General features: G+C 43.2%; 1 protein-coding gene across 8 annotated transcripts in view; it reads right to left on the reverse strand.

Annotated features, from left to right (window-relative positions):
* The window catches only part of SIPA1L1 (signal induced proliferation associated 1 like 1), a 372,985-nt gene that overhangs the window by 40,035 nt on the left and 316,152 nt on the right, over nt 1-16,798 (reverse strand). For 6 of the 8 annotated variants that reach the window (XM_066344440.1, XM_066344435.1, XM_066344437.1 and 3 more), the window contains 4 exons: nt 11,387-11,536; nt 6,550-6,674; nt 3,675-3,793; nt 198-640 (listed from right to left, as the gene is read on the reverse strand). In XM_066344440.1, the coding sequence (XP_066200537.1) occupies nt 198-640; nt 3,675-3,793; nt 6,550-6,674; nt 11,387-11,536 (837 nt within the window). Of the gene's footprint in view, nt 1-197; nt 641-3,674; nt 3,794-4,233; nt 4,297-6,549; nt 6,675-11,386; nt 11,537-16,798 lie in introns of all 8 variants that reach the window. The other 2 variants (XM_066344443.1, XM_066344442.1) reach the window with 2 other exon arrangements.

Below are 16,798 nucleotides of genomic sequence, written 5' to 3' on the forward strand. Positions count from 1 at the left end.
GGAGGAAGAAAGTATTCTGGTAGCAAATACAAGCGTACTAAGTATGTAACAATAGCTGTCACTGCCTGAGAAAGGCCTTCCCTTCCCCATTATGAGCCCAGCATAGTGGCAGGAGGCTGGGGCAGCTTCAGGGCGGGGCTCTAGGGCGGGGCTCTGGGGCGGGGCTCTGGGGCGGGGCTCTAGGGCGGCGCAGTTACCTCGTGTGGGAAGAGGCGTCATTCATGCTGAAGGTGCTGTTCTCCCTGGTCAGAGGGCCGGCGCCGGCTGGGCTCTTGCTGTGGAGGTCCAAGCTCAGGGAGGACTCTGTTTTCCGGTCCATGCCATGGCTCTCTGCCTCCAAAGTCCGATCGACCATGGAGATCACTTCACTGGAACTATGCCACAGGGGTGCCACTTTCTCCTTGCCTGGCCCCGAGCGGGGCGACGACGTGGCCGCCCCTAGGGAGGCTGTGCTGCCGTGGCTGGGGCCATAGGAGGTGGTGTCGATGCCGCTGTCGGCAGAGGTGCCCTGCAGGTAGTTGTAGCTGTTGAGCTCGGACTCCGTGCGGTCACCATCGTACCACTTCTCGTCACTGTGGGCGCTCGAGGCGTTGCTGGAGAGGGTGTTGCTGCTGGAGTGGCTTGAGTAGTGGCTGTCAGACTGCAGGGGAAGCGAGACTTACTTATTAACACACAGGTTTTGCTCCTTGAACACCAGGAAAAAAAGATGGCAGAATGACCCTGGGGCATATGTCTAGTTACGGGGTTCTCAGGCACGAACGTTCTATTGATGACAAACCAAAGTGAGCTGGAGGCGCCTGGAAAAGCCCACGCAGACGTTTCGACGGCAGAGTGCCAGAAATGGTTTCTTCAGAATCCATTTTTCATTATTTGTCTTATGCCAGAGTTGGAATAGTTTTGAGATCATTTCAATCAGAAAAAAAATCTAAACTATCATTAATCTTTTACCTTTGGATCTTAAAAAAAAAAAAGATACTTCCAAACGGCTTAGAATTAGAAAAAACCTACTGTGCTCAGGGGAAACAGAAGGCAGCATGTAAGACTTACTCTTAAAGAGAGCTCCTTTCCCTCACCCCCCACCAGCATCTACTTAGGAGACAGCCTTCTGAGGAGTGCTCACAGGTCTGATGTCTACAGAGGTGCCAAGTCAATTAAATGGGGAGGGAGAAGAGTCTTTTCAACAAATGGGGCTGGGACAACTGGATATACACAAAGAATGAAGCTGGATCAAAGACGTAGAAGGAAGAGCTAGAGCCATAATACTCTTGGAAGAAAACCTAAGTATACATCTTCATGACCTTGGATTATACAATGATTTCTTAGACAGGACAGCCAAAGCACACACAAAAAAAGAAAAACAGAGATCAACTGGACTTCATCAAAACTAAAAACGTTTATATTCCAAATAAGCATAATTTAAAAATGGACAAAGGATTTAAATGGACATTTCTCCAAAGAAGATACACAAATGGCCAACAAGCATATGGGAAGATACTCAGTCTCTTCAGTCACTAGAGAAATGCAAGTCAAAACCACAACAAGATAAGACTTCACACACTAAGATGGCTGCAATCAAAAGGGCGGACAACCATGATAGCTGGCCCCACTGGTGGGAACGTGAAGTGGGGCAGCTGCCATGGGGAGACAGTTACAGTGCTACTCTTAGTATCTATTCAAGGGAAATGAAAACATCTATTCACACAAGAACTTCCATATGAATGTTTACAACAGCGCTGTTCATAACAGGTAAAAACTAGAAACAACCCAAATGTCCATCAACTGATAAATGGCTCTGGAAATGTGGTATCTATACAATGGAATATTATTCAGTCATACAAAGAAATGAAGTACTGCCACATATTACAACAAACAGAAACCTTGAAACATTATGTGAAAATAAGTGAAAGAAGCCTGTCAGAAAAGGCCACCTATTCTATTCCATTCATATGAAATGTCCAGAATGGACACTTTAACAGAGACAGAAGGCAGCTCAGTGGTTGTTGAGAGCTTGGTGGGGATAGGAAGAGTCACAGAAGGATACAGGGTTTCTTTTTGGGGTGATACAAATGTTCCAGAGTTAGATCGTGGTGATTGCAGAATTCAATGACTATATTAATAACCACTAAATTGTACACTTCAAATGGGTGAATATTATGATATGTGAATTGTAACTCAATAAAATGAGCAGAGAACCTTTTATACACAGTGGCTTAGAGTATTTTATAGTTTATCAAAGAAATAATGTTTTAAATTGGATGGAGGCAGGAAGCCCCAACACATGGTGGGGATTAAGAGAAAAGAGGAGAGAAGGAATTGTGTGTATATGTGCATGTGCTTGTATGTGTGGGTGGGGGTCTCTCTCTCTCTCTCTGTCAGCTGAGGATAGAGGCAGGAAGAGGACACTCAAGTTTCCCCTCAACATGCAAAGATAAAGACCTCTTCTCCTTACACAAGAATCCATCCCAGTTACTTTACCAGTGCTACTCTAGTTTTTCTCCACAACTGCTGCATTATAGGCCTTTGTTTATTTTTAATACTTGTAGGCTGGAATTTCCCTAGCCCTGTCTCTGTGCTGTGGACTTTGGTAGCCACCAACCCTATGTAGCCACTAAGCACCTTAAATGTGACCAGTCTGAATTGAGGTGTGCTGAGAGCGTCAAGTATATAACAGATTTCTGCAGAAATATTACCTGAACCACATCTGTAATTTTAAATATTCTAGTGGCCAATTTTTAAAAAGTAAAAAGAAACAGGTGAAATCAAGTTTAAGAATCTATTTTCTCTAATCCAACCTATACAAAATATAATTTTATCATGTTATCAATATAAAAATTATTAGTGAAGGTGGGAAATGGACAGACTGACGGGGCAATCCGTCATTTACTAGCAGTAGAAGCGTGACAGCATCATGTACCATCACCAAGCTCCGGCACAGCCCGTGCAGCGTGCCAGCACAAGACGGGTTCTCCTTCTCCTCTCCTGCTTTTAGCTTCAATATTCATTTCACTCAAAACTTATCAGAGCCCTGTCGTTAAAACCTCTCTAGGCACTTTATAAATTAGTGAATACAAAATACAGTATTTCCTTGTCTGACAGAATGACATAAATATAAACAGGACATTCCAGTGAACAGACAGACCAAAGAAATCAACTGCGTTTAAAGGGGAAGGAAGTGATAACCTCCTATTCCTGATTCCACCTGTAAGTGAGAAGGAATTGTGTCGAACTACAGTAAAAGGACAAAACTGTGTGCAGCTATGGAAGATAAGAGAAGCAGTAGGGGAGGTGGATTGTCAGGCAGTTGTTTCTCCATTTGACGGATGCTCCAACCATATCTCATGCTTGTAACTGTGTAAGCAAATAATACCGTTCTCTAACCCATTTCTGTCTCTAACGTTCCAGGATTCTTTGTGATTGGATCACACAGCCTTCCATCCAGACAGTGGGGGAAGCAGGTGCATACCAAAGAGGAATTCCAATTTATCTCACAGCAACCTTACGGCCACTGGCAGCAGAAACTCCAGGACCAGGAGAGCAAACACCCACCTTCTGCTAGGATGACTTCCTCTTTGACCATGTGGAAAAAAGAGCAGAGCAGACCTGTACCATTCTCACACTGTAAGGAAGGTCATTACTGGGAAGCTATCCTTCTTATCCTTTTATGGCGAACTTACATGGCCTTGCTTGTTCGGAGACAGATGAACCACCGGATCCTGCCGCATCAGCCTCCCGCTGGGGCTCTCCCGGAAAGCTGGCAGCACCTTGGACACTGCGGGGAGATGGCACGTTGGCTCTGGAATACAGCACAGGACATTATGGTGCAGGCACCAAGCAGATCCAAGCACATGTTGACAAATAAAGACAGCTTGCCACTGCATCTCTTAGTTCACTGATCAGCAAACTCTGAATTTCAGCAATGAGCTTGTTGAGAATTTACACAATAGGCAGCACGTCAGAAACTAAGTGGCTGATGGGTAAAGCTTGCAGCTAGTGACCATGTGTCACGTCATACACATTAGCAGAGCCAAGTACCACCAAACCAAAGGCCATGAACAATGCGGCTAAGTTAGGAATCAACTTTTATAGTTTGGGGAGAAAGTCTAAAATACAAGGACTGAATTTATGAAATTCATTCATTGCAAAGTGTAGCTAACCTAAGCTTGATCTACGTTACCTAGACAGGCACGGATGCAATCATGTGTTACTTACCATGACACTTTGGAAATATTTTACCTGTATATTCATGCTGCTCGAGGAAAAAAGAATTGAAATCCTGAGGTCCTCTATAACTGTAAGCTAAGCACAACAGAAAAGACACACAGCAACTAGTTTACTTAAAACAATTGCTTCCTTTTGGCTTCCACGTGGTGTTCATGATGGGGTTCCAAAGGTGAAAGGCAAGCAACTTCACTTCTTTAACACACCTCTGGCTGGCAGCAGCGACCCTAGGCTTCTGCCACACCATTCCTACCACGTAATGGACTGGGCAACATGCTCTTTTACTCTGAGCCTCAACCATCTCCAAATGCAGAGAGGCAGAAAAATGAACATCCACTGAGATCAGTGAGTCAATTACGCACTCAACTCCTCACCCCCACAGGGGCACCCAGTTGATAACACTGATGTACGGAGGCAGGGGAGTCTAGCTAACAAGGAACACTCTCTACAACATTCTCAATGAGTGACCTGAGAGTCGTTAGAGAATTCTGTTCATACAAACCGGGTGCACAAAGGTCAGACTTTTATACTCGATACAGTGAACTGAGTAATGAGAACATAATTATTTTTATCGATTTCTCCCCAGCATGTCTTATACCAACTAAGCCCCAGAGATTCCTTCTGCTGTGCCAATTAGAAAAGGCTGGGTTATTCTACTGGAACTTAAAGACTTATACAAATCTATTTTATTGTAACATTTTATGCCAAGCCTTAGATTTTGGATAGAAAGGTTGGTGAAAAGCCTTCTCTGGCCAGCACCAGGAGTATCTTGCAAAAAAAAACCCCAAAACCTCCCCCCAAAACCCACCTCTCTATATATATCTTACTAAAAAGATAAACAATGTGTTAAAAGGATTCTCCCATATTAATTTCAGAGTCTTAGCTATAAAAGCGGGATGCCACGAAACTAAAGGGGATGCAAAGGGAAAAACCAGGGGGCGGTTTATGTGAAAGGTTGAATACGGTCTAGGACGAACCTTATAATTACCCCTTCCAGTCCCAAGATACCTTTTCATCCCTCACGTGACTTCACATGGGCAGGAAGTATGACACTGAACAAACACTACACAAAGGGCTTGCTGGTAGCTTTGTTCAAAGCCTGCACTAGAAGCCAAAAAAACCGCTACAGTCCTGATGAAGGGATCCTTTGCACATGTGTTGTTACCATCTCAACAGTATCAAAACATATGGGATTAAAAACGTCAAGAGCAGTGCAGCAGATCAGAATATGCTCAGGTTCTCTGTGTTGTGGGTGGGTGGGTGGGACGAGAGTGGGGATGACAGATGGCTTCAATAACAAGGCACATCTCACTGAAGTTACTGGAACAAAGCCTGTCTTCAGAACCTGGGGATTACATTTCTCTTCCTTCAGGCACGTCTTAGCTCAGCACCTCTCCACTCCCTTCTATGTTCGTGGCTAGTACCTTCGCACGGGCACATCATTAAAACAGAAGGAGACCATGCATTTGCCGAGAGGACAAAAAGATGGGCCTTTGTCTTAAAAAGTATATATTTTTTCAGGCCTGAAATTTACTTCTTTTTAATCCCACACTAATGGTAATGCTACAAAAGATAAAGGAAAAAAATAAATAAAATATCTAACATCAAGACCCTGATGAAGCAGCTTTGTGGACACTAAATTTCTGAAGCTACTAGTGTTGAAATTTAATCACATTTCATGGCAAATTTTATTGCATCAACTAGTGTTATGGTGGCATTGTAGCAAACTGCATATATACAAAGACAGAAAGGGCTATGCACCAGAAATCCAAGGCTCACTAATGCACATCCTTCCCACATGGTGGCTGTTTCCCCCGGGCTGAGACCTGTCCTTAGCTGACAGCTTAATAGCAGAGTGGGGGCGGGGGGCATATAGGGAGGAAAGAGATCCTAACCACGCTAGATATGTGACTAAGCAACAACTGTATCTCTTTCCCACTTTGTACACAGTTGTTTTTTCTCTTAATAAACTTAGTAAGCATAACAAATCTCTCAGGGTACTGGTAAAAGGCAGAAACAGACAAACAAGGGGAGAGGGAGAGACTTGGGACACATGTGGTTTGGCAGTCTGGTATTTTAATTTCAGTCCTGAAAATAATTCCTATGTTATTTCTATTTTTAGATTGGGGTCCCCTAGAATTCTTTGACTTCTAGATCTTATTGGCTGTTTTCCTTCACACATAATCTAACCAAAACCTAGTTCTCATTCACATGTATTAAACAGGGCTATATTTATTATAGAACAGAATGCTTTGATGACATCATCAAGAGGTAGCCAAAGTCACCTTGGTATAAAAGCAACTTGCTTTGGGTAGAAATTCAGTTACTCACCCATCTGGTCGGCAATGCTGTCCTCACTCCTTTGCCAACTGGGTGTGGATTTTCCGCTGCCACCAAGATCTGAGTGGGTGTTCTGCCTATCGATGGAGGCTGGGGATCTGCGGCTCACTCCAAACCTGTGGTGATTTCCCCCCAACAAAGGCAAGAGCGACATCAGCAGCCTCACTCGGAAAGGGAAGGCCGTCCCGGGCGTAGTGAACTGCACTCTAAGGACAGGTACTACTAGTTCTGCTTGCAGGTCCGTACTTGTGTACTCATCCTTACGCATGTGAACATGGGTGCCGGAACTATGTTTGCTGTAGTCAAAATACACCACGCTGTTCAGACAGGTATGTAGGCTAAGCCTGTAAGTGTAAACAAGGCCGGGAGCCATTAGGACTGAGCTAACCTAAGATAATAGAGTAAGAAACCAAAAGCTTCTAGCCCTTGTCTGGCCAACCTCAGACTGCCACTTGCAGCCAAAGGAAAAATTTCGGCATCCTAATGTTCTGTGTGCATCTTCCAATTTGGTACATTTCAGGGGTCTCTCTTAACTCAGTAATCTGCTAAATCACTAAATCTGCTAAGTCATTCATTCTCAGAACAAGTATTCTCTGAGCACTCTAAGGTCTGAAAGACAAAAATTGCTTTTATTTACATAACATAGAGACCACTTTCAAAATGTATACATTTTAAACTGCCTTGGGGAAGGGCAACTTAGAGGTAGGTAAACTGGCATATATAAAGGCAAATGTCTATTTCTGGAAAGAATATTTAGCTATTTAATGAGCCAGTTTATTTTTCCCTGTGTAGAATAATAATACAATATATGCTTAATTAATGCCTGTGCCTTGAATAGTATATCAGCAGAGTAAGTCCTGGCTGAGCCCGGGAAAAAGGGCCAGAGTATAAAATTCAAATATTCATGTGGAGTTGACAAACTTGTGTATGGTTACTAATGAGCTCATAAGTGATCTATATAATAAAAGAATAAACAGGGCCTGACTTGATCAATGCACGTGACAGATGTCTTCTTTACTACAAATTGGTGAATGCATGGGAGAAACACCGCGTGGTGTTGGAAGGGGCAGAGACTGGGAGAAAGGCCTGGAGCCAAGTTCCAGCTCCGCTACTCCAAGTCACTGGAGTTCCATCTCCCTTTCTTTTTTTGGAAAATGGCAGCTCTGTTATATGAACCCAAGGAGAAGAATCTATATAAGAGAGCATTTGCAAAGCGGAGAAGGCTGTAACATGTTTCTGTAAAACTCCTCCTATACCACCTCCCTAGTTGCTTTTGCATAAACGACAATAATTTACAATCTCAGTCTAAAGCCTCACTAAACAAAGTTACCTCCATTATTAAAAACAAAAACCTTGATTTATTAAAACCTCATTACTGTGCATTTACACACAAGAACGGGGGAGGGGTTCACTGATTATGATCTCTGCCCTCTCCTTCCTAAGTAGGGTCCTTGCTTACTTTAGAACAGTGGTTACCCTTGAAATTGCCCTGTGACTTGACTCTAAATTTGCACTAAATTAAGATGCTTCCAAAAAGGCACAGAAAATAATATTAGACTTGGATTCTAATTTTGCTTTATTTTGGAGGAGCAGCGGAAACTAAAGACAATTTTTCAAATGTCTTTCTAGCTGTCTGATTTTAAACGAATTATATAGAAAAGCTGTCTTTAAATTTTGCCTTGAAAAGTATTTTCATGCCGTTTTTATGTGTGAGGACTTTTCCTTTCGGTCTTCCCACACTCTCACTTGTTGTGTCAGTGTACCAGGGGCACAGAGACCCTGTTCCTGCGAGCTCAGCCGAAGCCCGAACCAGGAAGAGCTTCCTCGTACCTTTGTTCCGAGGAACACTTCAGTTTAAGAGTCACTCACTGTTAGGATGTGCCGGCGTTAAGTAACCATTCCGGCGTTAAGTAACGCTGGAAACACTCCCAGGGACAGGAAGCCTCTCCCGCAGGGGCCAGTCCACTGCTGAGCTGAGCAGGCTGACGCTTGGAAACAGCCCCCTCAGAGGCAGCCGGAAACGGCCACTCTCTTTCATTTATTGAAATGCCCTCACAGACGAGTTTAATCCTTCCTCTAAGAGTGCCTCCTCGCCTCCACAATTCTCTTCATGGTGTACCCCTGAGTTATGTTTCTCACACCTTGGTCTCCGAATTCCTCATTTACCCAGTCCCTCCCTCACTCCCCTCTGGACATTCCTGTTCTGTCACCAGTCCTCAAAGTGTGGCCCTAAAATAAATCTCCAAGGGTGGCAGAACAGACCCTCTGTCTTTTCAACAGAGTTGTTCTTTAACTACCTCTCATTCCCACTCTACCTTGTGCAGGTGCCCACCCCCCCATCAAGTGGAGCAGGCGTGATTAACCACCCTATTAAATTTCGCCTCTCACCTGCCCTGGATGGTTTCAGTACCCTCACGCCTGGGAGTGGGCAGGCACTGAGCCCACTGAATCAGAAAGAGGACAGCAAAGGAGCACACTACATTTGTGGACAGTGACTGCATACTGACCTACTGTTATGACCTCATGCTTTGAAGCTCTTTAAAAGTTTGACACTGATTTGGTAGCAGACTACATACACTCCTGTTTAACTGTCAGCTTGTACCTACTCATCTTTACTGGGCCGAGTTGTAGAGCAGATGCATCATTTTCCTCTTGGTATGGGCAACTTGAGGATTAAACTTGGCCCACGAGCAACACATGTGAGTTAGACAGTGAACCAATTCCTCTTGTATCCCTGACATAGGCAAACATGCCTGGGATCAGAGTGAGTCACCCCAAGATGTGACTCTGTGATGTGGATTATTTTTGAGCTAAAGACAACTGAGACCCTTTGGGCCCAAGAGAAACTTCAGTCCCCTCTTTAACCATCTAGAAAAACTTAAATTAGGGCCTTTGCCCATAAGAGATTATCACTGACAACTTTCTATAACCTATGTATAAGGTGGGGCAAACTGCTAATACTGAACATCTGCTCTTACTGTCCTGTGAGCGACCTTCCTCCTTCTGAAACGCCAAGGTGCCTTACCTTCGCTGAGAATGTCATATATACCTCACTCTCCCTTATGTCTCTGAACCTCCCATGTGTGTGGGGTTCCCATAATTACATGTGTAGTTAAATTTGATTATTTTCTCTTGTTCACCTGTCTCGTGTAGATTAAATTACTAAACCAGCAAAAGAACCTTGAAGGGTAGAGGAAAGCTTCTTCCTCCTCCTCAGGATCATCATCCTGTAAAATTCCATCTGCATGAAGGAGGATGCTATGCAGTGTGGCAAACAGTTCCTGGGGAAGCTCACACACAACAGAAAAACCCTCAGCACGATCAAGGAGAAGAGTTACCACTTCATTAAAAAAACTGTGCAGTGTGGGCACCGGCACCGTGTTTCTAACATAAAATTCAAAAACATTCATGTTTCCATTTACATTTTTGAGATACATTAAAAGTATATCATAGCCGGAAGAAAACAATGCTATTTTTGTTATTGTTGCTAGCTCATTTATATTTTATTGTATTTTGTTGCTGTACTAACATTGAAGTTGCAGTGAATTCTTATTTTTGAAGTCTGCCCAGGCCATTTAAAATCTGCTAATTAAAACAAGAACTAATTAGCTGGGCTTGTGGTATGATATAATAATATTTAACTCATAAAACCTTTTATAGGAACTCATGAATAAGAATTTTTTTTTCTGTCACTGAAGTAATTAAAATAAGACATGTACATTTTAGATATGCTACCAAGGGACTCCTAGGGGAGATAGATACCAAGGATGGGTGGTGGGCAGAGAGCATGTTTTATAGTGGTTTTATTACCTTCTTTCTGCTAACATAAACTTTTTGCAACAACAAAGAAATCAAATTTAATAGCTGTATAAACCACTATAGCTGACAAACCACTAACAATAGCTGACAAAACACTACAGGGTAAAAAAAATATACCCTCTACAAAGGTATTCTTAGTAATAAGCACCATTATTTTATAACATGATAAAATCTCAAGAAAATAAATCGTGTGCATTTGTTAAAATATGTATTTGGGGAGAACACAGAATAGAAACATCAGTTCTTATAAATCCCTTTCATTTGATCTTCAAGTGGATTAGAGTCTTTGACAAGTTTTCCCAGAGAGATGCCCCAGCAGGAAGTCATTGAGGGTCCCTTTACTTTCTCTCTGGGCAAAGGCTAAAGCTTATGTGTACCACGCCATGTTCTGTTGCTAATTACCTTCCATCTTCAGACATATCAATTTTCGCCTTTTTAATAACCCCTAAAAATCATGTGCATATTTAGCTTTTCACTTTTGAGTCTTGTCAGAAGCAAATAGTTGCTTTTTGTGTGTTCAGTGTTTTAAAAAAAAAAACATGAAAAACAAACAAAAACCAACCCAAAGGCTGAAATCACAGAAGACTTTTTAAAATGTGAAGAAATAATTTTAAGCTTTGGATATGATGATCATTTCCCCTACTTTAACAGCAAAACAAACTCCAACCAGTGCAAGCAGTACACTGCTGAGTTCACTCTGGAGGACATTCTACGAAGTAACAAAACCTGTACTATGAAAATAGACAACATAGATCATGGAGAAACAGGTGTAATTTGATTTCTCGGTCATGGAGTCCTGAGACTAGAAAATGATGTACATCCTAAGAAGTGTTTTGAACCAGCCATTAAAACATTTTTCTGTCTGAAATATTCACCTCATTTTCCCTTTTCTTACTTTGTAAATTGATCGAGGTTGCCTGAATAGAAATCATTTTACACATCTGAACTATAGAGGAAAGACAGTAATGTCAACTGGGACCATTTCCAACAGGGCGAACAGCACACCTACCCTTCAGGCATGGATTTCTGCCTGTACGTGCCCCCACCAGAGCCAGTCTCGCTGGACGAAGACAGGTTGCTGGGGGAGTTACGACACTGCTGGGATCTTGCTAACGCCATGGATGAGATCGTCACATAGATGTCCGAACCAGGAGACAGGCTGCATGAACAAACCAAAAATATAAAGTCAACAATTCAAAGGGGAAAGTCCCAAGGCAGGCATGATGGATAATATCGAATAAATGTGACAAAGGCAGCGACTTCACGGAGATAGTAAAAATGAAGCCAGCTGGATGCCTACAATAGACACTTCCCCATAAAACTACTCCCTCAGGGAACAGCTGGAAGACTGCCTTGAAGGGGGTGGGGGCAGGGGGGGTTGTCAAAAAATAACAGTGGGGAAAATAAATGTATGTTTCTAAAAGCTGCCAGAATTCAGTGGGCGGAAGTGCACATGCAGTTCCCTCGCACGGCAGTGTGGAACATAACCGAGCCCCAGTGACACCGCAGCCATTAATCCCACGTTTCACACTGTCCTCCCAGTGTATGACCCAGAGAGCCCGGTGCATTGTACGCTTCTTTGTTTCCTAATTTTATTACTCAGAGTCTGGAATGAATATCCAGATTTTGTTATTTAGTATTTATGAATCTGGTTGATAATCGCATCACCGTATAAAAACCTTCATGAAAAAAAAAATGCCTAGAACTGAAGTTGTTGCATTTAAGTGGAATTAAGGAATTTTGGTGTGCTCCACATAGCCACCTAACCTATCTATCTCTAAAGCTATGGCTCCTCCTAAACCCTGCTGACTGGCTCCTACAACAGAAACCGGAGCTTTGTAGTCAGGACGGATGTATTTTTCCCTCTACCGCCTCTACTTGAGTAGGCAATGAGGCAACCACTGGAATAGCAATGCGATGCTAACACCTATGACCAGGGTGAGCTACACCTTAATAACAATGATTTTTTATTCCAGAACTGGAAGCTGGCACAAAGCATTTGACTCCTGTCGCAAGGCAGGCCATTTCCCTTTCATAGCTGAGGAAGTGGAATCGAAGTCATCCGTTCAATAAGCCAGGCCTCTTGTTTCTACATCCGCTGTGCTCGGTGCTGCACTACTGCTGTGCTCCAGAGAAGGCTGGGCTTTCTCTTCTTAGTAATTGGACAGTTGGCAAGGGGTCGGCACAGTCAGACAGTTTTACACATAAGGGTAGCTTATACTCCAACCAGAGTTCTGAAGCCTTGGGGACAGAACCCGATTCACTGCAACACGGCAGGTTCCCACAGTGAACCTATAGACTTTTCTACAGCAGTCCAGGATGGGGTTTCAGACACAGGAAGTAGATGGAAGGCATAACAGAATCACAATGAGATTTTCTAATAAACAAAGAATAAGGATAGATAGCTACAGTATGACTCCCAAATCCACCTAGCCCGAAAGGGCAGAGCTGACTTGAGAACCAGCTCTCTGTGACAAACCTGTTGTGTCCAGCTGTCTCCTAGGTATCTCTATGGGCCACCCTCACCAGCAATTCCAATCAAACCTCTTAAAATCTGATTAATTCCCACCCCTCATGCCCCCAAACTGTCCCTATTATATTTGTTATTCCCAGCTAAATATTTTGACATCCCTCTCCCACTTCCCTCATCTTCCATAGTCAACTGTTCTAATTTAAGTTCAACTATGTACTGAACACAAACTGTGTGGTCAGGCACCTGGGTGCTTGTCTGGAAAACATAAAGACAAAGAAGATGACTGGTCTCCAACCTGCTGACTGCCCTCTAAGCTCCCCCATTTCCACCCTGGATCAGTACAACAGTGCTTTCTCTTCTTAGTAACTGGTCCTCCGACTTCCATGCTGTCCACCCCACACCTCCAATGCCCCCTCCACCCCAGGTCACCTGACTGCTAACACCTCTCCATAGCTTCCCTCTGCCTCCAAGTGAGAAGACCAAATGCCCGGCACCCTCTTCCGGGTCTGGGACCATCTCGCCTGAGCCCATCCTAACATCCATCCTAACCTCCATGCTCTCCACCCGCCTCTGAGCATCCTACACGGTGGTCACACCCAGCATGCTCCAGTTCTGACTCACACACCAAATTCATATCTTTACTCAGCTTCTCTCTCTGCCTGAAATACCTTCTTCCCTTTCTATTCACATAAAGTGCTTTTTATCCAAGGCCTAATTCCAACAGCATATGCCTAAATTCATAGATTAATTAGAACCCCAAGTCCCACAGCAATCTGTTCTTTGCACCATTATAGCACATCCTATGGGATGATTACTTTTATGTGTGTCTATATCCCCACCTAGATTCTGTCTTTAAAGGGCAGGACTGAGCCTTATTTATCTGTGTATCTCTAGCTGCTTACTGCGTGTCTGGAGGAGAATTCCCATCAGCGGTGTAGAGAATGAAGTACTGTAGGTGGTTCAGGATAAGGACCCACAGCTACAACAGGTGCCCTAAGCCAGGGATCCTCAACCATAGTGAGTTGCTAATAATAAAGTACCAAGATGTTGTGAATAATTTGCTAAAAACAATCATATCAAATTCAAAGTTAATATGCTTTCTCAAATGCAAGAAAAGGGGATGATGGAATTACGCCCAGGCACCCCTGTACTTATAGCATCAATCTGACACATAAAGGCCAAGAGAGCTTTTTGGCAATGCCTCCCATACACAGTGCGACATGAGCGCTGGGTCCTTGGGCAATGTGATGAGAAGCTAGGAAAAGAGGAAGAGCTCCTAAGGTGCCCCTGTGAACTATCATCACCAATACTGATGCACAGATTCAGAGAAATATGGGCTAACCGAATGGCTGGCATCCTCACTAGGACACCAGGGTCAAGAGAGGGATATGTATGGGGCTGTGAGGATGAGATCACAGACTAGTGGGGTCTTGGAACACCAGCTCACCCCTACTTGGGGTAACATGCTTTGACAAAAGATCAAGATATTTATCTGGGTACCATAAAATGGACATCCCTTTATTCTTGTCCATTAAGAGATCTCCTAGTGTGACCAGGCGGTGGCGCAGTGGATAAAGTGTTGGACTGGGATGCAGAGGACCCAGGTTCGAGACCCCGAGGTAGCCAGCTTGAGCGCAGGCTCATCTGGTTTGAGGAAAAGCCCACCAGCTTGAACCCAAGGTCGCTGGCTCCAGCAAGGGGTTAGTTGGTCTGCTGAAGGCCCGCGGTCAAGGCACATATGAGAAAGCAATCAATGAACAACGCGCAATGGAAAACTAATGATTGATGCTTCTTATCTCTCCGTTCCTGTCTGTCTGTCCCTGTCTATCCCTCTCTCTGACTCACTCCCTGTCTCTGTAAAAAATAAATTAATTTAAAAAAAAAAAGATCTCAGGATTTAATCTGGAATAACTGGAAGGAGATGGGGGGGGGGGGGAGGAAATGAGAAGAGTAGAGCACAAAGAAGAAAATGAGGTAAGGATTAAGGAACGGCATAAACCCAGAGGTAACAAGAGACCACACTCTTTTCTGCCTTACGAGTTTGGCTTTTATACGCACCTAATATGGAGAAACTTCAAATACAGTTTTGTTTGTAGCTGCTTTGATTTCCTCACTGCGAAGAGGAGGAGGTGTTATAGAAAGATGGGGGAAAAAGGAGACAGCAGTAGAATGTTAACATGGTTGGGGCCTGACGATTTCACTCTCTTCAGGGTAAATAAGTAACGCCAATGAATTATATTTATGGTAAATGTGAAAATGTTTATGCTTCAGTGAAGAAGTGACAACATGATTCCATAGGGAAAATCAAGATGTAACTTTTATATTTGTATTTAGAGCTTGCTATTCTTACACTGCTCTACAAAACGTACGCTGAGCTAAAATATCTCATGCTCGTTCTCAACCTCAAGCTCTTTTATTTGGCAAGTATACCAGAAAATTCTACTTGGTTACTGGAGTTATCCCAAAGTGAAAAAATAGCATTTCCAGAAGGCCAGCATTCATTCCCATCCCTTTTCTGCATTTACATAACTCAATAGTGCCTTTGTTTTCTGACTGTTCACAGAGAACACACATACAGCAGCGGATGGAATGGCACCCAAATGTTTTTTACGACTTTAGATGCATGTATGGTGGAGGGGGGAAATCAGAATTATCCTTTATTCTGATGCCTTACAATTCTTTCCAAATACTCTGAATTTGATACCATCACACAAATATTATTTGAGAACAGACCTTGTTCGGGGGGGGGGGGGGGGAGGGACGCCTGTGGCTGATCATTCCTGGAAGTTGAGCTGGTTGCTGTCCTGCCACTTGAATAAAGAGTACCCCCCAACACCGGCTCTCACAGGAAGAGCAGGTCGACCTCCTGAATCTCCATCCTCCCACCCACTCTATTTTAAGGGGTTGCTGAGCCCAGTGAAGAGTTAGCACAAGATCACCAGTCTTTCCTTCTCTTTTTAGATAAACTCAGACTTTTGTGCTTTCTCTGAGTCTTAACAAGCCTAGGAGATGCTGGATGTTAGGGGTCAAACAGGTCAGGAGGACTAAGATGAATACATCTTTCAGTTGCTGTGAGATCTTTCTTTTCTCCCTGTGGAATATAAGAAATAATCTTTTTAAAGAATGCTCTGGCCAGTGTCAGAAAGGAAATTTCTAAGCCTTTAAGCATTAATTTCAGTAGATTTTCTTCCCTGCATTTTTATAAATTTAGCCAAGAAATAACTGTTTTTAAAGTAACTGATGTTAAACATTCTCTTAAATGCTTTCTATTAATTCCCTCTGCAGAAATAAAACACCAGGGTTTTATTTATTTATTTTTTACTATTGCACAAAGAACGCAGCGATGGAAAAAGTCATGCTCATCAGTCCTACAGACAATACTCCCATAGTCTGCGGGAAACACGCCAGCTTTTCATTTACATGCAATGCATTCTGCTGCAATGAAAGCAAGGAGTTGAAGGGGATGGACATTTAAGAAGACATGGCCCACGATCAGTATCAGTTTCCTCATTCTGACAGAAGCCTTCTCACACTAGGATAAAGGAAAGAAGAGAGCTGCTAAAAAACATCCCAGATTTCTAATAAAATAACCCCTGTCCCCCACCACGCCTTTCCCATGAATCAATTCACAGGACTATGCACACATTGTTAACATGAACAGACTCCTATTAAACCGATCTCTTCAGATTGTGACTGATTATAACTTATCAATTTACGAATAGGGAATTCTCAGGATCTGTGTAACTGATGCCAAAATTATTTTCCTGAGTAGTTATGTGGTAGAGGTTTAATTACGCCTCTATTTCTGGCTTTCTGCTCCAAAGTGACAGCACTGCTTAGATGTGTCCAAGGAGATAAGACCCTCTGTAATTCAAGTGCAAACAGTGGATGATGGGAAAAACAACCGAGAGGGTTTCAAATAGCAGCAATGACTGACAAATTAGACAC

This window comes from Saccopteryx leptura, chromosome 6 (assembly GCF_036850995.1).
Source record: "Saccopteryx leptura isolate mSacLep1 chromosome 6, mSacLep1_pri_phased_curated, whole genome shotgun sequence".
In the NCBI taxonomy this organism is placed as follows: domain Eukaryota; kingdom Metazoa; phylum Chordata; class Mammalia; order Chiroptera; family Emballonuridae; genus Saccopteryx; species Saccopteryx leptura.